The sequence below is a fragment of the Lygodium microphyllum genome, chromosome 7, assembly GCF_053477565.2.
Source record: "Lygodium microphyllum isolate KBCC chromosome 7, Lygodium_microphyllum_v1.1.10, whole genome shotgun sequence".
Taxonomy (NCBI): domain Eukaryota; kingdom Viridiplantae; phylum Streptophyta; class Polypodiopsida; order Schizaeales; family Lygodiaceae; genus Lygodium; species Lygodium microphyllum.
In genome coordinates this window covers 159,137,462-159,164,553 of record NC_141141.1, presented here as the reverse complement: position 1 = coordinate 159,164,553, position 27,092 = coordinate 159,137,462, and the positions used below count along the sequence as shown (strand labels likewise).

The 27,092-nt window shown below is 44.8% G+C and overlaps 1 protein-coding gene across 2 annotated transcripts in view; it reads left to right on the top strand.

Moving 5' to 3' along the window:
• Positions 1-27,092, top strand: part of LOC148034144 (uncharacterized) — a 276,312-nt gene that overhangs the window by 240,993 nt on the left and 8,227 nt on the right. For both annotated transcript variants that reach the window (XR_015691439.1, XM_087682184.1), the window contains exon 12: positions 96-321. Coding sequence is in view for 1 of the 2 variants with exons in the window: in XM_087682184.1 (XP_087538310.1) it covers positions 96-321 (226 nt within the window). In the remaining variant the exon portion in view is untranslated. The remainder of the gene's footprint in view (positions 1-95; positions 322-27,092) is intronic.

The window sequence follows — 27,092 nt, the reverse complement described above, 5'->3', positions numbered from 1 at the left end:
CAAAATAGTACTAGGCATCAATGCAGATGCTACACTTTTGGTCAAAATGTTTACCTTACTATTAATAATCTTGGCTGTTTTTTGAATATAATTAGCTATATTTCTGAAACTGAGAGAAGAAAGGCGGAACCGATGTCTCCTCAGCGACATATATTAGCAGGACTCACATCAATTCTTGGAGGTATGGTAGCTCCTTATGAGAAAGCTTCATATATTCATGAGCGACCAGTTTTGAACTGGTTATGGGGCACTGGTTGTCACCCTTTTGGTCCATTTTCCAATCATTCAGGAATCAGTCAACTCATGGCAGACAATGCTTTGGTAAGGAATTTCATTGATATTGTGCTTACTTTACACGTACTGAAATATTGCTAAAAGTTAGTCAGTCAACTCATGGCAGACAATGCTTTGGTAAGGGATTTCATTGATGCTGTGCTTACTTCACACGTACTGAAATATTGCTAAAAGTGAGAAATACTGCTTTGAATTTACAGTCCACTACATATTACATCTTGACAGTATATTAAAGGAGGGATTGAGGGGACAATTGATTGTGAGGGAGAGTGTGCATGATTTGCTGTTTTACTGGTAGTCACCAAACAATGTTTTTTAGCATTAGAAACTGTTGTCATATTACTTACTCATCTAATAGATTTTTTTTTGCAAATAAAATGTGGCTGATTATATTACTCAAAAAAACTGATTACAACAGAGTGCTCATGCTCAATAGACTAGCTGGAGCTGATGCAAAGTCACAAATACATCATGTATACAAGCCTCTCAAGACGGTCTGGGGGGGTTGGGGGCAAGAAGCCATGGAGGGGGGTGTATCGCCATCTGGGGCTGCCTGCCTGCATCACGAAAACAGGTCCTGGCCGCCCCAAGTATGCATGAAATGACAACGGAGCTCCTGATGAGCCTTGGACTCGCCCTGCACCTGATCCCAATGGCCGTGGAGGGATTGGATGATGGAGGTCCAGAGCTCTGCTAAGGTCGCTTGTACTGAAAGTCTCTCTCCCCCGAAAGCCTCTTGACACCGCGCCTTCCAGATATGCCATCCAATAAGACTCCCTATGATCTCCCATACCTCAGAGCAGTCTGCTATGGGCTCCAGTACCTGGCGGATGGGTAGAGCCTCCAAACTGACCACTGCCCACGACCATGCCTCGATGATGAATATCGTGTCCTGCATCCCGGCGTCATACAGAAGGTGATGGCCCTGGCTGACTGCCTGCCAATAGAAAGCTCCCCATGAGATACATCCAAGGCTGGGTACTATATGGCGAAGGATGTGGCATGCTCCTCTCCACACGAGCTGCACCTCCTCACAGGACCAAAGGCAGTGCTTTAGGGTTTCCAAAAGTTGCTGTGTGCAGCGCTTACAACCTCCCTCCTTCTGCATCTGGGCAAGCCAGCTTCCCACTGCCAAGCCTCCTTGTGCCACCAGCCATAAGGAATACGATACCCTCCTCGGCCTCCAGCTATCCCATCAGCTCATCATCCTCTATGTAGAGTGTTGTGTCATCTGCATACTCTAAGTCTAACAACTGAGTCTCCTCTCTCATTGGAAGTCAGAGGCCGCGTAATCCGCTCACACGTGACTTGAGGAAATGAGACATCACCTCTGCAAAGAGAAGGAACTGGTATGGGGCCAGGGGGCAGGGGAAATTTTGTTCTCATTTTCAAGATCTCTCTGAAGCTGCTTCCAAGATCTGAGGATGTGGTTGTAATATGGCATGGGAAACAGGGATGGCCATGGATTGCCTTTCCTTGTGACTATATAGTCAATGAAATACGCACATGGATGGGAAATGGGGACAAGGGACCCAAAAATGGCTGTAAACTAGGACATACTGAAGAGCTCTCCTAGGTGAAGAACGACTGCAATGGGTCTTTCCAATGTGCTTCCTTGTGAGGCTCTGAATGAGCTCCCATACCTTTGATTGTGATGCGGATGGCTCTTACAGTAGCCACGTGGACAAGGCATCCAATGAAACCAACCTTTATGCTGATTATGCTGTGCATCTCTGCCTCTTGTGTAGGTGTCACTCCTTGAGTGAATGACTACGTGTAGAAAGCTCCCCATGTGATAAACTTGAGGTGGGCTCTACTTGGTAGTAGATCATGCAAGTCACCGTCCACACCAACTAAGGTGTCTAACATGACCATAGATAATGCTTTGGGGTCACCATGCATTACCATTGGCAACATTGTCAAACCATGTCCTTTTGCATTTATGACAATAAGCTGCTCATTCCAAGACCCCCATGGGTAAGCATCCTAGGAATCCTCAACGGATGGTAGTTGTCCTCTATGCACCTGCAAAAGATATGTTTGACAGGCTTTGTGATGCCTACTTTGCCAAATGTGGGTGTGGTGGGGGCCTAGTCCATATTATCCTGTATCAATAAGTGGCCACCAATTCAATGCATTCTATGTAGGTGAAGAAACTCACTAAATGTTGTAAAATTAAAGAGTTAAGCCAGCTCCACTCTCTTGGGTCCTAATCCAGTCATGTCAAGCTCAACCCTCCCTCATTTGCAACTGCCACTTGTGAATGCTGGACCAAACAAAGTATGGTTCTTACCCTACCTGATCCTACTCTAAGGATGAGGGAAAGCTAGACCTTGCAACCCTTTGTCCAAGGCTATTTTTCCACCCAATTGACTATGACGAAAGTGTTTGGGAATGCCATTTGCACTAGGACAACCAGTGGTGAGAAGTGGGCTACCTAGTCATTGCCTAGACGCATAGGCTCTTTGAGGAGGGACCAGTGCATCAATCTCTAGTGGCCACATCCCCACATGCCATGGTCCTAGAGCTGTTGAAGAACCTTCATATTTGCATAAATGTCCCTCCAAACTCACTTGCTTGTTGAACATGCTTGTGCTCACCAAGTTGCAAGCCCCACTTGCCCCGGACCTTCCATTCTTGAAGATTGGATGTTTATCAATCTCCACTTGACAGCTCATGGGTCTTTGCTTTGGTAGCTTACAAAAGCACCACACAAAGGAGGATTAGGGAAGAGTGGTTGGTGTTGAGGTGAAGATCCACTATGTACTCGATACTTGTGTAAGCCCTTGCGACGAAAAAGAATCTTCTAGGCCTATCCACTTCATGTAAGGTGGCAAATAGCATCATTAATGACCACCATCACAACTAGTACTTGCTATAGTCTTGAGCTCTTCATTCAAAGAACATCCGAGGGAAAGGGACAAGTAATAGAAAATACAAAAAATGCAAACAACTTTGAGGAAGAATGAAAGTGGCCTTACTCATATTAGTGAAGCTAGAGTGCTTCACATGGACACAATGACAACTATTGGCTATGGGCCTAAGCTTGGTGTTTCTTGCCTTATTTCTTTAGATTAAGAAGAGAGTTGGCTGTTTTTAGTACAAAAAGCTAATGTAACTTACCTACTATGGTTAAAGGCTTCGGATTTAAAGGCTCCATATTTCGAATGGCAACTGCTTCTTTTATACTACCATCGTGGAATCTTCTTGCCATAGATTTATTTCGTATCCCTTAGCTAGAAAGATGTGGTCTCTCTTGTCTGACATTTGGAGAGCGGTAGTGGGACGTTTGCTCTTTTCTAAGGAAAAATAGAGAGAGAGAGAGAGAGAGAGAGAGAGAGAGAGAGAGAGAGAGAGAGAGAGAGAGAGAGAGAGAGAGAGAGATGGATGCAAGGAGAAGTGTTGGCTACTTCCAGGTTGTTGGATTAGCCTTATAAAGATTTGCACAAAGATAAGTTTAATCGGATGGATTGTTTGGGGTTGCAAAGAGTCCTTGATGGTATCATTCGTGGACAGTCTCATCTTTATTCTTTTCGGCGTATCCGTCAACACTTCCAGGTACCTCGCAGTTATCATGACATTTGGTCATCTATATAGGACAAGCTTTTGAGGTTCTCCCCTTTGCCAATATTACATCAGTCCTCTCCATGGCGTAATTGGAAGTTTATGATTCTTGATGATTTTGAGAAAAGGTCAACTAACCAATTTATCATCAAATGGTAGAGCCCAAGAGATGGGTCATGGAAAAGGCTAATAAAGTATGGCATACTCCGGATACAAAAAGAAGTGGTAGGAAAGATTCATCTAGCTTTGGAAGTCTAAGGTTCCGTATCAAGGTAAAGTGTTCATGTGGAGGCTACTATTTGGGGGTATTCCAATTGGCAATGTGCTGCGAGCCCGCAAGATCTGTGTTGGTCGTTGTATGTTCTATACTACATGTGATGAAACAATGCTTCATTTTTTTGTCTCTTGCCTTGTTGCTAGACAAATTCGCAGTTTTGTTTCCCGTGTGTGGTCTGCGATAACTCAGCACCGGATATCAATTCGCTCGTGGATTATGGGAAAGATGATTTCCTCGTCTTCTTTGCATTCAGATTATTCCTGTCTTTTCCATTTCCTTAGATGGATGGCCCCGTGGCATATTTGGTGTACTCGGAATGCCTCCATTTTTTATTCAGTATCGGGCATCCATGGTCATGTGGCCCGTGCTCGTGGTTTAGTATTATGGCAAATCTCCTCTATGGTCTCAGCGGATGTGGTTCTTCCTAACATTGCTGCTCCCTGGCTGGATATTGTTCGCTCCACTCCAGTTGTCCTTTTTGAGTGACATTTCAGAGTTACAAGTTGTGATAGACTTTTAGTTGTATCTGTGTGTTTTTTTTTTTGCTGAGCTGATGGTTTGATGTAAAAAATGTGAGACTTGTATCCTTTCTATTTGGTTGGCTTGAAGGCCGGACGTAAATATTCCAATATTAATATACACTCATTCACGAGAGAGAGAGAGAGAGAGAGAGAGAGAGAGAGAGCGAGCGATGGTGACACGAAGCGATGGCAATGGCGGATTAGATTAGCCCTGTTCTACGGGCGCACCTCCCTGCCCAGTGCGTAGCCTGAGTTCTTCCCTCAGGGCCATGCAGGTTCGACCTGGCCCTGCGTACAAAAGGAACGCGAGAAAGAGAGAGAGAGAGAGAGAGAGAGAGAGAGAGCCATCTTCCCTACCCGACACGTTGAATCCTACTCTTGCCTTCCAGAGGTCCATTTTCTGTCCTGCGTGTACTTTGTCCCAGCACACCTGTGTATCATCATCGACCTGATGTGCATCCTGACATTCCTCTGGCACACTGCCCTGTGTCTGACTTCGAGGATCTGTGTGTGACGGCCTGCTCTAATTCCAGAAGGAGACAAATTGTGTTAAAGTCTCTACAAACAGTACCGCAGAATATAGATTTGTGCAGAGGACCTAAGGTACAACGACCTGCACAGAGAGAGAGAGAGCGCCCTGTAAATAGCTTCAGATCTTGGGTTAAAGTGGTGATACAATATGGCTGGTTCGGACTTGGCCTTTATTGACCCAAATGGTGGCAGCCCTTGGTCCGGTTTTTGAAACAGAGGAACCAGAGGATATGGTTCCTTGCACAGAGGAGATACCACCTGGTCCTGACTTCCAGCCTGCGGGCAAACGCACCAAGCATACTTCGGAAGACACAATGGATTATCAGGAACGTTCTTATACTCAGGTTGCTTCTGATGCTGTCAATTCTCAGGATGTTGACTGGGAGCATTTGCTGGAGTTTGCCAACACTCAGCTTGGTGATTATGTTCAACATAATCATCAAGCATTTTCTAGCTCTGAAATTGAAGATGTTCTGGAAGCCACTGTGGATCCTAAAAATGTGTTGCACTCATTCTCAGTGTTTTATGAACGTGCGGTTATACTCTTCTTCACTGGTAGGATCCCAGTGCTTTCCTATATTCGCCAGTGGCTGCAAAGTCTAATATAAGGGGAGTGTGTTGAAGAGATTTTTGTTGGGTCGCGAGGCTTTTATGAGGTGCTGTTGAAATTCGAGCAGCATCGTGCCGATCTGCTGACTAAACTGCCATTGTTCTTTGATCGCCGTTTGGTCCATGTTGTGCCATGGCGCCCAATGGCAGATTTTCAGCGTTTGCTTCAACGCGAATGCTCGGTGTGGGTTGAAGAGGAAAACTGTGCGGCAGTCTATTGGCCACTGTTAAAGGATGCCATGGCCGTTGCGGGCACTGATTTGGTTCCTCCGAGCCTAAGGGCCACGAATCGTAACCGTTTGTGTATGTTATGGAACAGTGCTCGGAAAAGGCCTGCTTGGTTACGTCTTAATTGCTCTGGCATGCATCCTTTGCACTTTCGTTTGAAATGGGGTAACTTTGCAGGGCATTGTTTCTCGTGTGGAAAATTGGGACATTTTATGGCCGAATGTCCAACGAAGCAACCGACTTCAGATGTTGAGCATGTTTTGCCTCCCATAGAAGATATGGTGCTTGATGCTCCGTCGCAAGATGGGACCCAGCAACCTAAAGTTTTGGATAAAGGCAAACAACGTGTTTCGAGTTTGGATTCCCGTGACAATGATTGGATAGATGTACATGCCAAAAAAGGTAAAAGGTTTGATGCTGGTATGGCAAATACTGTGCCTAATGCTTCACAAGATTCCTTGCGTACTTATATGCGCAGGAAAGACATGTTGTCTTCAGAGTATACTAGTCATGCTATGGTTTCTTCTGTTCCTCGCAATCAACCCACTAGGAAAGTATATACGGATGGTCCGAAGGGCCCACCTGCTAAGTTGGCTTTTGATGCTAGAGGTAACGTGATTAGCCCATGGAATCGTCGTTATCCCCGTTCCATCCCCAAGACAGTGGATACACCATCTACCTCTTAATCTGCTCGTCGGAACTCTTTTGCCGTGTTAGCTGATTTTTTGGATGAGGGAGTCCTTGACATTCTAGCAGAAAAGGTTAAATCGAGGCAAGCTTTGCCTTGTTCCTGATTTTCTTTTTTGAATACACATGAAGATAGCCACGTGGAATGTGCGAGGCATTTGTTCTCGCAATAAGCAACATGCCATGTGGAGTTTATTGCATGAGAATAAGTGGAATGTCTTGTGCGCTGTTGAGCACAAGAGTCACGGTGAAGCATGAAAAGTTGTGGATTGCCATGGGTTTCACTTGTTTTATGCAGGGACATATGCCATGCATTATTCTGGTGTGCTTATGATTGTACATGAGAAATATCAGCCTGTTCTTATTAAAAATGATGTACATGGTGGTTTTGTGGTGATTGAAGTTTTATTTGAAGGAGAGATCTTATGGTTACTTAGGCTCTATGCTCCAAATGACCCCTTATCCCGCCGGGATCTTTGGAATACTTTGCAGACCTCCTTGTCACTTGGCAGACGGGTTTTTTTTATGAGGGATTTTAATATGTGTGTTGATTCTTCACAGTCCACATCAGAGCATTCGGTGATGGACACTCCGGAAAGCCGTGTGTGGAATGTGTTTGCTCTTGCCGTACTTAAGCAAGATCTCTAGTCATGGCTACACCCTTCTTCTACAGGGTTTACTTTTCATTCTGCACAGTATACAACTACATGGTCGCGGTTGGACCGCATGTACATCATGCAGGATGATGCTTTTCTTCCTGAGATGCTGGAAATGAAAGTCTTGCAGCAATACACCTTGTCGGACCATTTTCCTCTACAGCTTGAGATGCTGGCACAATCCATTGCACCTTTTAAGCAATTTCTGGATAGACTCCCTTTGCGTTTCAACTCGTCTTATTTGAAGCACTCAATCTTTGAGTGTGATATGCAACAATTGATTGATAGATTTTTATTGGACTTTTTCTCTGAGGGCAATGCTTCTTTTGAACGATTGCTCTCTAATGTGCAGCGGGTTGTTCGGCAGTATGGGATCCATCATGCCTCTCTTTGTCGGCGGCGTTGACAAGCAGCGGAGGAATTACTGGCTTTGGTTCGTTCTCTACTGGCGGAGACTCCAGATGATGTATTTTCTATTGCCATTGGCTATGTGTTTGGCTGATCTTATTAAAGAGTTTCAGTTGAAATCTTATCAACATGCCAAATTGCAAAATTTGACTGAGAATTTGCAAAATAGTGCTTGTCAGACTCATAAGTTCTTTCGAGCTCTCCACGCATCCCTTGCTCGAGAGAATATGACTAGACTCCAGGATGCAGACGGTCAAATGGTCATTGATCCTCAGACTATTGTGAATATGTGTAGGAATTATTTTCTAGACCTTCTTGGTTCTACTCCTTTACCTTCTGACCAAATTACTTATGCCCGCTCAGTTTTCTATGATTTGGTCCGCAATCAGGTTCCACATGACATGCAAACTACATTGGAGACAGATATTCGTGAGAAGGAGGTTATGGATGTTTTGTTACACTTGCCCAAGGATAAAAGTCCCGGTTGGGATGGTGTCACCAATGAATTCTTTGAGGTTTTTGCTACCCAACTGGTGAAACCATTGATGGCTATGTTTCAGCAGGTTTCAGAAATGGGGTTCATGCTTTCCTCATGGAAAGGACTTATCAAACTGCTTCCAAAAGTTCATTCGCCCTCTATGTTGAAACATTGGCGTCCAATTTCTTTGATGGGTTCTATGTATAAAATCTTTTCCAAAGTGATGGCGAATCGGCTCCATAAGCATCTTCCTGCCATGGTTTCATTAAGGGCCGAAACATTCTACATAATGTCTTAAATGTGCAAATGGCTATTCACTATGCAAGGCACTCTAATCAAGAGGTGGTATTGATCCAATTGGACCTGGAAAAGGTTTTGATTATTTAGACTGGTCTTTCATTGCAGAACTTATGTCTACTATGGGCTTTGGTACACGAATGTCTCATTTGATCTACACCATTAGTGCTGCAGCTTCTTCGCGAGTTATGCTGAATGGTGGCGTTACCAAGCCATTTGTCCTTGCACGCTCTGTGAGACAGGGTTGCCCTTTGAGTCCTTTCTTTTTTGCCATTGCGACTCATCCGGTTCTTTCGATGTTATCTCATATGGCAGCTTCTACTCAGTTGGTTGGATTGTCGATTCCTTCTGGACATCACTTCATTAGTCAATCCTTTGCTGATGACATTTTTATGATTCTGCATGCGGACAAGGATAACCTTCGCAAAGCATTAGATGTTTGGGCTCTCTTTGGTCAGGCTTCCGGTCTTCGCATCAATCCTTTGAAATCGGCCATTCTCAACTGCACGGAGTCGGATTTGCAGTCATTGGACTGGCAGGATATGGTTATTCCCCGTGGCTCCATTGTCAGGCATCTTGGGTACCCTTTGGGTGTTGATGTTCCCCCAAAGCAGCTACTACAGTGGATCTCACAGAAACTGTCGGCTAAGTTTCTGTATCGGAAGTCTCAAGCCTGGCCCTTCCATGTTCGCCTCAAAGTAGCCCAGACAATTATGTTGCCAATGCTCACATACTTCTTGCCATTGCTGCCTTGGACTGCTACTACACTGAATGCTATTGCTCAGTCTATTCGCTTCATGTTATGGAAGAAGGATTCCCTGCATGCAGGCATTTTCTGGATTTCTTGGTCGCATGCGTACACCCCCAAACGCATGGGTGGAGGGGCTATTTTAGATGCCGAAACTCATATGCTGGCACTCCGTTGGTCTCTTTTCCGCGCCATGTGCTCGGATCATCATCTGTGGGTTGTTATAGCCCGTTATTTTCTAGAGGATCATGGGCTTTTGCATGGTAATACCCAAATCTGGAGTTCTTGGTGGCACGTTCTTAATGCTGATTCTCGGTTCTCCAGTTCTTTCTCATCCCTGCTTGCCCATTTGGTATGTTCTTGGAGACTGGTCCTTCGCAAGGCTCAGTGGCATCCATCAGAGAATCGCCTAGCTACTAATTCTTTTCAATTGGAATTATTGGCAGTTTGACGGTTGTTTTCGTGGGAGGGTAAACATGAGCTTCGACCGAAATTCAACGGCATGGCACGTTTGGGATTAACTTCAGTCACGGATGCCACCCTTGCCAGTCAGAATGTCTTGATATCCTTTCGTATAGCCAGAAGGCTTTTCAAGATCCCTCGTGGATACAAGCATTTATGGGAACAGCTTTTGATGGTGCTCCAGAGCAGACACCCCTTTCCTGCCCTTGCTTCGGATTGTCCCTGGCAGGACTGGGACTTGGCAGGCCGGCTGAATTTAGAAAAGGATTCAGCTAACCAGGTGTATCATCTTCTGATTAAAGATCATCAATGGCTGGTTACTAAAGCTAATACTCTATGGGGATTGCATAAATCCCGGTCATGGTGGAGGGCAACTGTGATGGACGGCTGGTTGAACAAGACACCCTTCAAATATAAGGTCTTTCTTTGGAGGATGATGATTGGTGGTCTTCCGCTTGCTTCAGCCCTTTCCAAGCGCCGAATCTCCAGCGGCAACTGTTTCTTTTGCACCACCAGTGTGGAATCCGCCCGTCACCGATTTATTTCTTGCCCCATCGCTAAGAAAATCTGGTCATTCTTGTCGGCCGTTTGGCGAGCGGTGGTTGGTTTAGCGCTACGCCCATTTGATTGGGTTTTAGTGCAGCCCAAATACCCCACACCGACATAGCCACATATGAATATCATGTTTCACTTTCTGCAATATTGGGGCTGCTGGCATAACTGGACCATTCGGAATGCTTTTCTTTTTTATTCCGCCTATAATGTTCAATGGCATATTGCTAGGCTTGAGGGTCTCTTGTACTGGCAGATAGATCTTCTCCGGCACTCTGATATGCTCTCTCGGGAGGACTTACGTCCCTGGCATATGGCAATTTCATCTGCGTCTTTGCCATGACTTTGTAATTCTTAGGTCATCTGGTTCTTGGAAAGAGATAGTTTCCTCTTTACACACGATGGGGTAGACCCATCGTGTATCTTGTAATCATGAAAAGTTGTACCTTCTTCGTAATTAATACAATTACCTTTTACGAAAAAAAGAAAAGAGAGAGAGATTCAGTGTCATCCTTGGTCAGATATTGCCAAATTCTTCATAGAAAAAACTGGCATCTCTCATGGAAGCACGATTATTCATGCTTCCTAGTGGCATGCGCTTAATTCTACGAGGCCCATAAAGGTCTCCCAGTCTTTTCTCCTTTCTCATTTAATTGCTTCCTGGCAGGAGATGCTTCGTTTTGCTGTCTGGCGTCCTCTGGATATTCGTAGGAGAAAATTTCGCTACAAGGAGAAATACTGGCTTCTTCAAGGTTGTTGGATTGGCCACACAAAGATTTGCAGCAAGATAAGTTTAATAAGATGGCTAGGTTAGGGTTGAAGACAGTCTGTGATGGGGTTATTCCCGGGCAGCCCCGCCTTTATTCTTTTAGGTGTATTTGACAGTACTTTAGAGTGCCTCGTGGATACAAGGACATTTGGTCATCAATGCAAGACTGCCTTCAGAGGTCCTCTCCTTTGCCTGCGTTACAGCCATTGCATCCATGGCGTGACTAGAAGTTTGTGCTACTTGATGAATTTCAAAAAAGGTCAGCGAATTAGATATACCATCAGATGTTGGAAGCTAAAAGATGGGTCACGGGGAAGGCTAATAAGTTCTTGCATCTTAGCGATAGCAAAAAGAAGTGGTGGGACAGATTTATCCAGCTTTGGAAGTCTAAGGTTCCGTATCAGGGTAAAGTGTTCATGTGGAGGCTGCTCATTGGGGATCTTCCAATGGGAGAAGTGCTTCGTGCCCAAAAGATCTCTGTAGGGCGCTGTGTTTTCTAAAACAAATAGAATACGGTCTACAGGACAAGCCGGTTTCCGCCATGGATACAATACGCTAGACCATATATTCACGCTAAGGGCCTTGATTGAGGAAGGACGATGACGGAGGCAAAGAATCTACTGTTGTTTTGTGGACCTCCGCAAAGCCTTTGATACTGTGCCACGTGCAAGACTCATGCAGAGGTTGCGAGCCATTGGGGTCCCAGAGGTTATGCAGTGGTGTATTTATGCATTGTATGAAACTGTGACAGGGAGAGTACGAGTGCCTGGAGGCACAACAGACTCAGTCTCTAGTATGGTGGGCATAAAGCAAGGTCGTCCCCTCTCTCCTTTGCTGTTTGGACTGTACATTGACGAGATCTCCGATTATATGCAGAGATGGGGTGGTACGGGAGCCAGCTTGGCTGGGGTACTCATATCAATTTTGTTATATGCTGATGACATGGTGCTCATCTCCAATTCACCAGAGGGACTACAATGGCATCTGGATGCATTGTATGTGTTCTATGAAGAGAAAGGTCTCAAGGTCAATCTCGAAAAGACTAAAGTCATGGTCTTTAACACCTCAGCAACTTGGGTCACACGCTCAGAGCATTACTTTATGTATGACGGCCAGCCTGTGGAAATGGTTAGACAATATGTATACCTCGGGGTCACTTTCAAGGGGCCACAGTTTTCATGGAAGGAGAGTTCAGAGGCTAGGCTTGCACGGGCATATGTAGCTTTGGGTACTCTAGAGCGGCAGTGTGCACACAGTTTCAAGAGCCTCGTACCAAATTGTGGCTTTTTGACACTTTAGTTAAGCCCACACTGCTCTATGGGCAGCCATTTGGGGCCCAAGCCTTTATCATACTAGACGGATGCCACTTATGGACTGTGATGGACTGGAAGCACAACATTATGATGGCTGGGAACACATGGAAAGACCGCTAGTCATGATGATAGCACGTATGATAAGGGCAAAAGCCTTAGTACCACAGGAGATCATCCGGGCAGAATTAGGTGCTGCACCCATGGTAGTTGAGGCATCATTCCAAGCAATTACTTTCCTTAAAAGGATATGGCAGCTCCCTAAAGACCAATATCCTAGATTAGCGCTGGAGTCTTCAAGACAGCTTGCAGCAGAGGGAGATAGACAGTGTTTGTATGCACACATGAGCACGTGGCTGAATTTGCATGGCATGAGTACAGAGAGGCTACCACCGTTTGATTACAGCCTCGACTGCCCTACTTTGAGCCTTAGTCGTGCAGAGCTGAATAGTGTGATCAGGGTAGACATCACTAAAGTGGAGATAGAAAGGACTTGGTCCAAGTCCCCCTTTCCCATTAGGCATGAAAACGGCACAATACCAAAGTCACTTGTTGCAGCTTTCTCATGACGGTTTCATAGTGAGGCCTAGATACATAGATGCTCAACTGTCCCATGGACTCCGAGTTACTATTGGTCAGATCGGCACCTCATCACATCAATTGATGATTCAGACAGGTCGATAGAGCCATATTGCAGCCGATGAGAGGATGTGCCAGCTTTGTGGATGGGAGCCTGAGACAGAGGAGCACTACATTTATAGATGTACTGTATACTATGATATCCGAGGCCGCTATCATTGCCTCTTTAAGGAGGGGTTCGGACCACTAAGACGGGTGATGGACTATGAGGACCAAAGATGTTTGGGCCTTTTCTTGCTGGAGGTCCACGACGCAGAGCATTACTGTTACAGGATAGGAGGCGACCCCAGCATCCTTTACCCCTCCAGAGAGCAGTTACAAACTACTTCAACGTAGCTGAATCCCCAGCCGCGACCACCCCAGACACTACATCTCCTACTGATAGGCGTTACTGAGATACAACATCAGGAGGCATCACAGTTGACAAAGCTACAACGCTACAGAGAGCACGACGCCCTAGAGTACCTACACGGCAACATAGGCGTGCCCATATGCACCACATTTGCATCACGCTAGCTTGGTACAAAGGCAGTTTGGCGCGATGACTCAGTCGGAGGTAGCTTGCAGAGTCTTGGTGGATTCCATAGACTGAGGAGAGATACCCTATACTCTTGATCTTTTTAAACTTAGGTCCCTTTTTCAACTTTTTCAGTTTCCATACATCTCATTCCAATATACCATGTAAACTTACACATAAATTTTATCTCTTCTTATCTAGTGAGAGATGATGATACTAGTTGTATTGGTTATGGTCTCATAGGCCACTCTTGCCTTTGAGAGACTTTAATAGATCTTTCTTTCTTTCTTTGTCTCTTGCCCTGTTGCATGACAGATGTGGAATTTCATTTCCCGTGTGTGGTTCTCGGTGACCCAGCACCGCATACCAGTTCATTTGTGGATTATGGGAAATATGTCCTCTATGCCCTCTTTGTCTTTAGATTGTTCCTGCCTATTCCATTTTCTTAGATGGACAGCCCTGGGGCACATATGGCATACTCGTAATGCCTTTATTTTTGATTCGGCATCGGGAATCCATGGGCATGTGGCCCGTGTGCGTGGATTGGTGTTATGGAAAATCACTTCTATGATGTCAGCTGACCAGGTCCTTCTGGACATTGGTGCTCCCTGGCTGGTGATTGTTCGCTCTACTCCAGCTATTCTTTCTGTCTAATTTATTAGAATTGGTTATGTAATAGGTCGTTCTGAGAGCTTGCTCGGATCTTGTAAATTTCTACAGAGACAGTGTAAGAGAGATTGAGTATGCTGACCTCATGGTCTGATGTAATAGAATGTAAGAGATAGAGAGAGAATGTTGACCTGATGGTCTCATGTAAATGTTTACTGCTTAATTCAATTATCTTCACGAAAAAGAGAGAGAGAGAGAGATGATGGTGCAACCCTGGTGACCTTCATGCCTCTAATCTATGTGACAACGCGCCAACCTTGCCATATGGCCTTGCACTTCCGTGTCCCTGACATACTGCCTGTGCAGTGCTTACCTGCTTGCAGGGTGTATGACATCCCTACAACAGGCAGTGACAGAGGTAGGGCACATCTGCAGCATCAAGCCCCATTCGAGACCAAACCAGAAGCGTGTCATCTCAAGCGCAACCCTCCAGCACTGCATCTGCATAGGATTGGCTGCATTCCATCATAGTCAAAGCGTGTTCTTGCCTCAAACATGTGCACAGAGATTCATGTAGACTGAGCAACGATCACAGTAGTATTTGCAATTGAACAACCTGCATACCTATGTGCAATCAGAGGCCTCATCGCTAGCAACAGGGATGTGCAACACAGTGTAGAATTAGACAGGACTGAGAGTAGGACATCAGGTCCCCTTTTTTTGCACTGAATATTGCTTTTAGTGGTACAGTGGTAGATGCCTTAGGGCCCAATATGGATGAGGATGAAATGGTTACATATTGAGCTGGTTGTCAAGCACTTCAAGTTTGATGAGACCACCCCTATGAGTGGGACAAATGCATTGCCTTTGCAGGGAATCGTAAACATTGCCTTGTGCTTCGGAGACAGGTCACACTTGGTCATATGGTCAGGTAGCAGGGCAGCCCCATGGCTCTCGGAACTTGGGTTGCGAGCATCTTTTGGATTGTTTGGGGACTTTGCAGAATGTGATGTCCTCGTTACTACTTTGGATACAAAGACGGTGCTATGCTTCTTTTCCTTCTTTCATGAAAAAGGGATCATCCTACTTTTTACTGGTAAGATTCCTATAATGTATTGTACACTCATGGTTGACGATGTTGTGCAAGAGGACTCTGTTGATGACATTTTTGTGGGCCCAAGGGGGTTTTATGAGATTATGCTCTGATCATCTCATCAATATGATGTGCTTTTAAGCAGCTGCCATTATTTTATGATCACAAATTGGTGCAGATAGCTCTATGGTAGCCAATGGAGGGTTGTCTAGTCATGTGTTGGCCTCTTTTGCATGAAGCCACGATTGGTAAAGTATTGGTACCCCCAGTACTTGAGCCATCAAGAGAAAGAGAATGTGCATGCTTTGGGATACCTCTTGCAAGCGTCCCAATTGGTTAGGTGCGAATTCTCTTGGTATTCTTACCTTGCACTTCCATCTCAAATGGGGAGCCTTTGTAGGACATTGCTTCAATTGTGGCAATATTCTTGTTATACAATACGATGGATTTGCCTCGCATAGCATATAGATGCTTAACCCCTGGAAGAAGAAAATTTGGACAAAGAAAAACAACTACTTTCATTTCCCACCAATGTTGCCCATGGCTGGCAAGAGGTGCATTCAAAAAAGTGCAAAGAGTCAAATGATGTTGAGAACACAAGATCTTCGGAGGATGCATAGAATGTTCAGTGCACCTTTGCGCACCGTAAGGACAAATCTTTGTCCCAAGGTGTTGGTATGACACCTATGACAAAGTTTTGGTATGACACCTTTGAGCACTAAGGCAACCTCTGATCCCAAGGCTCGATTGGAGCCATTACATGCTTCCCAAGTCTGTGGCCTCTGATAAATGCAGTAACGTGATTACTCGATGGGACCATAGATACTTGCACCGTAGTACGGTAGATGTGGATTTGCCAATTTCAGCCCTCGACTTCTAAAGCACATAGTAATGGGACCAATGCTTTTGCTATATTGGCAGATTTTTTGGATAAGGATGTTCTTGCTATTTTGGTAATAAGGCTACATAGAGGTAGAGGCAACCTCACACTTGATCTCCTTTTTGTTCATCATGAAAATCACTACATGGAATGTTTGGGGTATTTGTTCACATTGCAAACAACATGCTATGTGGCAAACCTTGCACTCCAATGCTTGGGATGTCTTGTATGACGAAGCATAAGAGTCAAAGAAGTGTGGAGAATGGCATCAATCTTTTCTATGTTGGTGTTCCTATGGGAACCCATCTCGATGTGTTGCTAATTGTTCATGAGAAATTTCAGCTAGTAGTGATCAAGAGCGATGTATTAAGAAGATTCATTGTAGCTATGGCTAGTGGGCCTATATGCTCCTAATGATGTTTATGGTCATTGTGAGTTATGGTGCCAATTGAGAGCATATCTTTCCCTTGGAAGACTCGGACTTATCATAGGTGATTTTAATATGTATGTTGACCATCTCATTTGACTTCCAGACATAGACTCATGGATGGTCTTGATTACCAGGATTGGAATGGCTTTGCTTTAGCAATGTTGAAAGAGGATTTGTGGTCTTGGTTATCTTCCCTTGACCATGGTTACACCTTCCATTAAGTGCAACACGTGAAACTTGGAGCCACTTGGATCGGCTCTATGTTATGCACAATGATTTCTTCTTGGCAGAGGTTTTGGAAATTCAGGCTTGCACTGCTACCTTGTCTTTGATCAGGTCCCATGGTGCTTGAGATGCATAAGCATCTTGTCCATCCCTTTTGATAAGCTCCCTTTGCTTTTCAATTTCTGTTTCCTCTAGCATAAGATATTTAATGGCTATACACAACCGTTGCTACATCAATTTTCATTGAATCTTCTATCTCAAGGGGTAGCTTCTCTTGCTCTATTAATATGTAATGTGTAGACAGTTGCTAGGCAATATGGAATACATCATGCTACCCTTCATAGGCAAAGGTTGCAAGCTACTAGCAACTCCTAGCTTTGACACACTCTATTTTGATGAATTTTCCCTAAGATTCCCTTTTGCTTTCTATCTCTACAAGATTGACACATCTCATTGATATATTTCAAAAGAGATCTTATGAGCAAGCTAAAGGTGTTGCATTATGAGAGGGATTGCAGGACAATAATTGTTAGTCATATAAATTTTATTAGGGTTTGCATGCTTTATTTGCTAGAAAAAATGTGGTCTATGTAAGAAATTCTAAAGGTGAAATAGTCACAGATCTTCAAACAATTGTTCATATGTATAGAACCTATTTCATGGACTTGTTTGGATTACAATGCTCTATTTCTTATATAGTCAATGAAGTTCACTCATTATTTTGTGACCTAGTAAAAGATCAATGCTAATTGGATGTTGCTGATAGTTTGGATATGGACATAACACAAGATGAGATGATGGAAGTTCTGTTTCATTTGCCTAAAGACGAGCTGTGGATAGGATGGTAATACTAAGGAGTTCTTTGAGACCTATGCAACTCAATTGGCTGCACCTTTGACACCCTTATGCCAACAGGTTTGGATGAGTGGAAACATGGCACACTCTTGGAAGGAGGGTCTCATTAAACTGATCCCCAAAGTGCCATCCCCCTCAGCTTTGAAGCATTGGTGACTAGTTTCCTAATGGCCCTTTTGTACAAGATTTTTACCAAAGTCTTGGCTAATAGATTGCATGAATGCCTTCTAGACCTTACTCGACCTGCATAGTATGGATTCATCAAAGGAAGAAATATTTTGCACAACATCTTGAACATCCAAGTGGGGATAGATTATGGTTGCTACAAAAAGTAGGAAATGGTAATGGTTTAGTTGCATCTCGAAAAAGTCTTTGACCACTTGGAATGGTCTTTCTTAGATCAGCTAGTGCAATGCATGGGATTCAGTCCTAGAATGTCTAGACTAATTAACACTACAGGTGTGGATTCCACTTTAAGGGTTTTACTCAATGGTGGTATCACGAAATGGTGGTGCTTACTAAAATGGGTTGCAAATATTGGTTTTTGAGCTCAAATAGAGGACATTTGTTCGACACTGCTTTCAATGTGGCCAATTGGGCCATTTTATTTCTGAATGTAATAGTAGCCTTGAGGTTTTATAGCATTCTTTGGGCCTTGACATGGATATGCAAGAGCGTGATCCCCAACCTTTGACTCAGCAACAAGATGCTGCTCCTCCTGTGCCTCTTGCCCTACATGGACATGATAATGGAAATAAGGATGTTTCCTAGGTTTGTATTGAGTGTGAGTCGCATTCAGTTGGTCGGGATTTGCCTCCTCAAGATGATTCCTAGTTCACTATGGTTAGACACAATGCTTGATAGGAATCTCATTCGACTCCTATTGACCAATCTCATCGTCCTATTATTTAGAGTTTTCAATGCAGAGATAGAGGTTTTTACATGAAATCTCAATCTTCATGCATACCTATAGTTGTTATGGTTGATAAAAGTGCTTCTGATTCTGCTTTGCGCTTTGATGCTCATGGGACGCTTTTTCCCCCTCCGGATGTTTTCCGTTCTCAACAATAGCAGTTTCCTTCTTGTACTTCAATTGCTACTTTGCAAAGAGTGGATCTTATGGATGTGATCCATAGTGAGATGGAGAGATTTGAGGCTTCGATTGCTAGTTTGCAGAGGGTGGATCTTGTGGATGTGATTCGTAGTGAGATGGAGAGATTTCAAACTGCTAAAGCTACGGATGTTAAAGGGAAAGTCGTGCTTCATTAGTTCTCTCTCTTTTTGTTTATCATGAGACTTGCTTTATGGAATGTTAAAGACATTTCTTCTAGCAGTAAGTAATATCAGTTGTAGAGAATTATTTTTGCTAGTAATTGGAATGTTTATTGTGCTGTGGAGCACAAACAACATACTTTGGCAGGTTCTTCTTATGTATATAAGGATTATACACTGTCTTTTGGTGGACAGGTTCCACCTAAATTTGCAGTTATGTTGCCTGTTCGATCTTCCTTGCAACCATCCTTGGTTTCTTAGGATGCTCGTGGCAAATTTCTAATGCTGGAAATCATATATGAGGGTGAGGTTTTGTGGCCGGTGGGTGTGTATGCTTCTACTATGGAGCACAAACAACATACTTTGGCAGGTTCTTCTTATGTATATAAGGATTATACAATGTCTTTTGGTGGACAGGTTCCACCTAAATTTGGAGTTATGTTGCCTGTTCGATCTTCCTTGCAACCATCCTTGCTTTCTTAGGATGCTCGTGGCAAATTTCTAATGCTGGAAATCATATATGAGGGTGAGGTTTTGTGGCCGGTGGGTGTGTATGCTTCTACTATTCGAGAATGTCGTCAGCTTTGGGATGACTTGCATTGTCTTTCCATGGCTCGTCAAGGTTTTGTTATGGGTGATTTTAATGCATGTGTATCTGCGAATCAGGCAACTTCACCTCACTCACTCATGGATGATCTTGAGTGTCAAGCTTGAGATGCACTAACAATTGTCTTTGAAACAAGACATGTGGTCTTGGATGCATCCTTCACAGTCTCGATATACTTATCGCTCTCTTCAACATCCAGATACTTGGGCCTGACTTGATAGGATATACATTTGTTAAACAACATTGATTGATATATGCGTTGAGCGACAACATGTCTTGTTAGACCACTATGCCTTGGTTTTGGAATTGACTCATAGACCGGTTCATGCTTGTAAGGCTTTGCTTGTTCATTTGCCTTTGAATTTCAATCAATCTTTTTTGCTGCAAAATCTGTTTTTGAAGTGTATCCAACAACTGATTGCTTCTTTTAGCTCGAGGGTTCTATCTAGGGGTATGGAAGCATGGGCTGTTTTTAGGGATAATGCACTTGCGTTGTTCAGACAGTATAGTATTCAGCATGCTTCTTCTTTTCGAGCTGAATTGCAACATTCACAAACTTTATTGGCTCACTCATTGTCTTTGTATCAGTTAGGGGATACTACTGATGACTTGGTTACAAGCATTGAATGGTTGAAATGTGGAGTTCAATCTCTTCAAGAGGAATACGCTATATACAAATTGCTGGCCCAAGCGAAAGCTTTGCATGATAATAACTGTCAATCTCATCAATTCTTTGCTCGCTTATGCTTTGTTGGGTCCACAAGAGATTCTTTTATATGTTGTTCTATCTACTCGTTGATACATTTGTGACTTGGTTAGTAATCGGGTTAAGCTTAAATGGATTGATTTAATAGAGGCTAATATCTCAGAGGCTGAAATAGAGGATGTGTTATCCCATTTACCACGTAGAGAAAGCCCTTGCTAGGATGGGCTTCCTAATGAGCTATTTTCAACCCATTTTGAGCAACTTAAGGACCTATTAACTCGCATATATCAGCAAGTCTGGAATTCAGGTTTGATGGCTTGAAATTGGAAGATTGCAGTGATTCGGTTGTTACCCAAGGTTCCTTCTCCGACTTTGTTGAAACAATGGAGACCAATAGATTGCAGAAACTATTCTTGCACTTGGTTCATCCACGTCAATATGGTTTCATTAAGGGATGGAATATCATGCATAACATTTTGAATGTTCAACTAGGGATTGATTATGCCAAAGCCTGTGGCCAGCAGGTTGTTATACTTTAGCTTAATCTTGAGAAGGCATTGATTCATGTGAGCTGGTCTTTCTTGTGGGAGTTGATGTCTACCATGGACTTTGATCCTTGCATGACTTGTCTTGTTGATACCATTAGTCAAGGTGCTCTAGCACGTATTGTACTTAATGGGGGGATGACTGATGAAATTGCCTGTCTCGTTCTCTTCGACAAGGCTGCCCTCTCAGTCCTTTGCTATTTGCCTTAGTCACTCACCCAATGCTGTCTTTGTTGGATAAGTTGGTTGATCAAAGTGAGATTGTTGGTTTGTCCCTTCGCAGTGGTGCTCAACTTTTGGGCAATCTTTGAGTGATGATTCCTTTATGTTTCTCAAGGCTAATCGGACTAATGTGAATTAGGCAATGGTTACATGGAATCTCTTTGCTTTACCTTCGGGGCTTCATATTAATACTCAAAAATCTACATTGATTTCTTGTATGGAGAGTGATTTGCAAGCTTTGGGTTGGCAAGCAGCTATGATTTCTAAAGGAGATATTACCTGACACTTGGGTTATTCTATTGGTGTGGATGTAACTCCTCGTGCCTTGCTTGATTGGATGTAATCCTGTACACATGATCAGTTTATGTACTAGGAATCTCAAGGCTGGCCTCTTCATGTGAGACTTCAAGTTGCTTGATGCATCATGATCAAGATGGTCTCATTTTTTCTGCCCTCACTTGCTTGGACTAATAAGTCTCTTTTGGAACTGGCTCGGCCTATTCACTTCATGTTGTGGAAAAAGAAAGAGAATCGTTTGGGCCAAGTGTGGATTTCTTGGTAGCATGTGACTTATCCTAAAAGGATGGGGAGAGCAGCTTTATTGGATGTTAATTTCCATATGGTTGCTTTGAGATTGGCATTTTTGGAGGCTTTATGTGTGTAGAGTCATCCTTGTACAGATATTGCAAAATTTTTCATTGAAAAGATTGATATCTCACATAGTCGCACGGTTATTCAAGTCTCTTGGTGGTATGTTAAGGTTTCCTAGTTCTTTCTCCTCTCTCATTTGTGTTTCGCAATTTGGTACCCTCCTAATCTTCATAAGGAGGAGAATTTGTTGTAAGAAGTGTTGGCTACCTCCAGGTTATTGGATTGGCTTGATAAAGGCTTGCAGCAATATAAGTTTAATCGGATGGCTCGCTTGGGGTTGGAGATAGTCCATGATGGTGTCATTCCTTGCCAGGCCCATCTTTATTCTTTCTGGCACATTTGTCAGTACTTTTGGGTGCCTCGTGACTATCATGACATTTGGTCGTCCTTACAAAAACAGCTCCTGAGAGGTACTCTCCATTGCTTGCTTTAGAGCCCTCGTTAATGATGGTGTCATTCCTGTGCAAGATAAGTTTAACCAAATGGCTCGCCTGGGGTTGCACACAGTCCATGATGCTGTCATTCTTGGGCAGCCCCATCTTTATTCTTTCCAGCACATTTGTGAGTACTTTCGGGTGCCTTGTGACTATCATGACATTTGGTCGTCCTTACAAAAACAGCTTCTGAGAGGTACTCTCCATTGCCTGCTTTAGAGCCCTCGTCTCCTTTGCAGGATTGGATGTTTGTGCTACCTAATGATTTCGAGAATAAGTCAGCTAATGAGATCTATCATTAGATGGTCAAGGTCAATAAATGGGTCACTGAAAAGGCCAATAAAATATGGCATATTCGAGACAACAAAAAGAAGTGGCAGGAAAGGTTTCTCCAACTTCGGAAGTTTAAGATTCCTTATCAGGGTAAAGTTTTCATATGGAGGTTGCTTATTGGGGGTCTTCCAATTAGGGATGTGTTGCATGCTCGCAAGATCTCCCGTGGTCGCTATGTATTTTGCTCTACATGCAATGAGACATTGCTTCATCTCTTCATCTCTTGCTCTGTTGCTTCATAGATTTTGAGTTTTGTTTCCTATGTATGGTTCTCAGTGACTCAGTAGTAGCAGATATCAACTTGTTTGCGGACATAGAAGGATGCCTTCTATGTCCCCCTTGCGATCAAATCATTCTTGCCTTTTCCATTTCCTTAGATGGACAGCTCTGTGGCATATTTGGCATACTCCGAATGCCTTCCTTTCTTATTCTGCCTCGGGTATCCATGGTCATGTAGCTCATGTTCATGGTTTATTGTTATGGAAAATCTCCTCCATGGTTTCAGTTGACCTGGTTCTTCCTGACATTGCTACTCCTTGGTTGGATATTGTTCGCTCACTCTAGCTATCCTTTCTATGTGATATTTGTGTGTCATGGTCTTAGAGACCTTTTGGCTTAATTTGTGTTTGTTCTGTTTTTCTTAGCTAACTTGATGGTCTGATGTAAATATTTCCATTTAATTCAATTATCTTCACAAGAGAGAGAGAGAGAGAGAGAGAGAGAGAGAGAGAGAGAGAGATGAAATTTTACGAAAAAAAAAAGAGAGATGAAATGAAATGATATGATATATTAATGTCTGCAAAAGGCCAAGATGACAAATGAGACCATAGTTACAAACACGTATATGATGGTACAACTATCTGAGCAAAATATGTAGCACAATGCAAATGAGAAAGAAACTAACTAAAGCTATGTGTAAAACGTAGAACTCTATCTAGTAACAATGAGCTCACGGTGGTACAATCTCATGTGTATATGGAGGGCCTAGCTCTAGCCCGTGCAATAATCTCCTATATCTGCTTATGGAAGGTGTCATCGGCGTTTGTGTCGAGGCCTAGGACATCTAGATCGGCTCAGCTAAACGGCTTGATCAATCAATACTCCTTGTTCATGTGTAGGCTGTGAGAGTCACCTGTGCCGACTGGGGTTGTAAGTGTACTGAGGTCTCCTGAGTTTCACTTGCATAGAGAGAGAGAGAGAGAGAGAGAGAGAGAGAGAATGGCGGCAACGGACCATCGTCGGCTGCCTGAGCCCCCGTCGCCTGAGCCCCCGTCGTCTGCCTGAGCCCCCGTCGTCTGTGCCCCCGTCGCCTCAGCCCCTGAGCCCCCGTCGCCTGAACCCCCGTCGTCTGTCTGAGCCCCCGTCGTTTGCGCCCCCGTCGTCTGCCCGCACTACGTCAGTTGCCGTCGGCCTCTGCTCGTCTGCGTCCGCAGGTACGCATCTTCGCCTGGAGGCCTCTGCGCATGTCCGTGAGTGAGACAGAGCTCGACAGACAGGAGTCGAGAGAGAGAGAGAGTACAGACCCTTCGTCAGTTGTCCCGTCAGCCGTCTGCTCTACGTCTGCTGCCCGCGGGTGCCTGCCCTCTGCACCTTGCTGTGCCGCGACAGAGAAAGGGAGCCCTAACCTGGCAGCACGTGACTGCAACCCTGCACAGATCCGAGATCTGATCTGCTCCTGTACAGAGAGAGAGAACGAGAGAGAGAGGAGAGAGAGAGAGCCCTCCGTTTGTGGTCGGCTGCTCTGCGTCAGCGTGGAAGCCTGTTGCAGCCGCGTTGAAGCCTCACTGTCCTGTTGCTGCAGCCGGGTGGTTCCCGGATTTTGCAGGTCTGCGGGACTTGCACAGAGAGAGAAAGAGAGAGAGTGAGGGAGCGAGCGAAAGCGAGAAGACAGCAGTATGGCTGGCTTGGATATGGATTTTCTCGACCGGACGGTGGCAGCCCTTGGCCCTGATTCCAATACAGAGGAGCGGGAGGATATGGTGCCATGCACGGAGGAGCCGCCTCCGGGTTCTGAACTGCTGCCTGTAGGCAAACGCTCCAAGCATACTTCAGACGAGCCAATGGGTCCTCAGGACCGTTCCTATGCGCAGGTTGCCTCTGAACCTGTGGATTCGCAGGAAATTGACTGGGAGCATCTGCTGGACTTTGCCAATACTCTGCTTGGCGATTATGTGTAGCATAATAATGAAACTTTCTCTGCTGCGGCTGCGGATGATGTGCTGGAAGCCACGGTGGACCCAAAATCAATCTTGCGGTCCTTCTCGGTGTTTTATGACCGTGCAGTTATACTTTTTTTCACCGGCAGGATCCCAGTGCTCTCACATATTCGCCAGTGGATGCACCATTTATTGCAAGGGGAGTGTGTTGAGGAGATCTTCCTTGGACCTCGCGGCTTTTATGAGGTGCTGTTGAAATCGGAATCGCATCGAGCTGAGCTCCTGTCCAAGTTGCCACTATTCTTTGATCGCCGCTTGGTCCATGTGGTACCATGGCGCACTATGGCTGACTTCCAGCGTCTGCTTCAACGAGAATGCCCGGTGTGGGTGGAAGTGGAAAATTGTCCAGCGGTATACTGGCCATTGTTGAAGGACGCGATGGCGGTTGTGAGCACAGTGCTGGTTCCCCCAAGCCTCAGGGCTATGAACCGAAACCGTTTATGCATGCTATGGGATACGGCCAGGAAAAGGCCTGCGTGGCTTCGCCTCAATTGTTCTCGCATTTATCCTTTGCATTTTCGCCTGAAATGGGGCAATTTTGCCGGACACTGCTTTTCATGTGGTAAACTAGGGCATTTTGTGGCCGAATGCCCGGAACGGCAACCGTCTTCTGAGGAGGCGCAGGTTGTGCAGCCCAAGGATGACATGGTGCTTGATGCCCCGACACAGGAGACCCTTCAGCCACCTACTGTCATGGATAAAGGCAAACAACAGGTCCGGGATTTGGATTCTCCTAGCACTGACTGGATTGAGGCACGACAGAAAAAAGGTAAAAGTTGGACGCAAGTCTAGCAGATCCTGGGCCTAATGCTTCCTCGGATTCCGTGCGCACGTACACGCGCAGGAAAGACATGGTCACCTCACAGCAGGCTGCGCGTACTATGGCCCCGTCCGCCCCCCGTCATCCGTCTTCAAGGAAAGTCTATTCAGAGGGCCCCAAGGGTCCACCTGCTAAGCTGGCGTTTGATGCAAAAGGTAATGTGATTACACCTTGGGATAGGCGTTATCCCCACCCTACTCCCAAGGCAGTGGATTTCCCTTCTACCTCTAAAGCAGGTCGCCCGAATTCGTTTGCAGTATTAGCTGATTTTTTGGATAAGGGTGTCCTGGATGCCCTCGCGGAAAAGGTGCAATCGAGGCAACAGGCGCCTCGTTCCTGACTTCCTTTTTTGAAAATATATGAAGATTGCCACGTGGAATGTGCGAGGCATTTGCTCTCGCCATAAGCAACATACCATGTGGTCTGTCTTGCATGAGAACCAGTGGGATGTATTGTGTGCAGTGGAGCACAAAAGTTACGGTGAGGCAGGAAAAGTTGTGGATTGCCATGGATTCCGTCAGTTTTATGCAGGGACACCGGCTAAGCACTATTCGGGCGTGCTGCTGATTGTCCATGAGAAATACTAGCCTGTTCTTGTTAAAAATGATATGCAGGGCCGCTTTCTGGTAATCGAAGTCTTATTTGAAGGAGAGATTTTATGGTTGCTGGGACTCTATGCTCCGAATGATCCCGCATCCCGACGGGATCTATGGTCGACTTTGCAGGGCTCCATGGCACTTGGCCGCAGGGGGTTTTTTATGGGAGATTTCAATATGTGTTGACTCTTCTCAGTCCACCTCAGGGCATTCGGTAATGGATACGCCAGAAAGCCGGGTGTGGAACTCCTTTGCTTTGCACGTACTTAAGCAAGATCTTTGGTCGTGGCTTCACCCTTCTGTTTCAGGTTTTACTTCTCATTCCGCACAATATGCAACCACTTGGACGCGGTTGGACAGAATGTATATCATGCAGGGGGATGATTTTCTTCCCGAGATGCTGGAGATGAAGGTCTTGCAGCAATATGCGTTGTCGGATCATTTCCCCCTCCAGCTTGAGATGCGGGCACAATCTATTGCACCTTTTATGCAGTTGCTGAATAAGCTCCCTTTACGCTTCAACTCCTCTTATTTGAAGCATCCAATTTTTCAGGGTTATATGCAGCAATTGATTGAGAGGTTCTTATTGGACTTCGCCTTTGAGGGCTTGGCTTCGTTTGCACGCCTGCTCTCTAATGTGCAGCGGGTTGCTCGGCAGTATGGGATTCATAATGCCTCTCTTTGTCGCCGACGTCGACATGCAGCAGAGGACTTATTGGCCTTGGTCCGTTCCTTGCTCCTGGACTCCCCAGATGATGATTTTCTGCTGTCCCTAGAGCGGCGTTTGGCCCATCTTATTCAAGTATTTAGCTTGAAATCTTATCAGCAGGCCAAGCTGCATAACTTGACTGACACATTGCAAGATAGTGCCTGCCAGTCTCGTAAGTTCTTTCGCGCCTTGCATGCTTCTCCGGCTCGCGAAAATATGACTCGACTCCAGGATTCGGAAGGTCGCATGGTCACTGATCCGCAGACCATTATCAATATGTGCAGAAATTATTTTATGGATCTTTTTGGTTCTTCTTCCTTGCCGTCTAGCCAGGTTACGCAT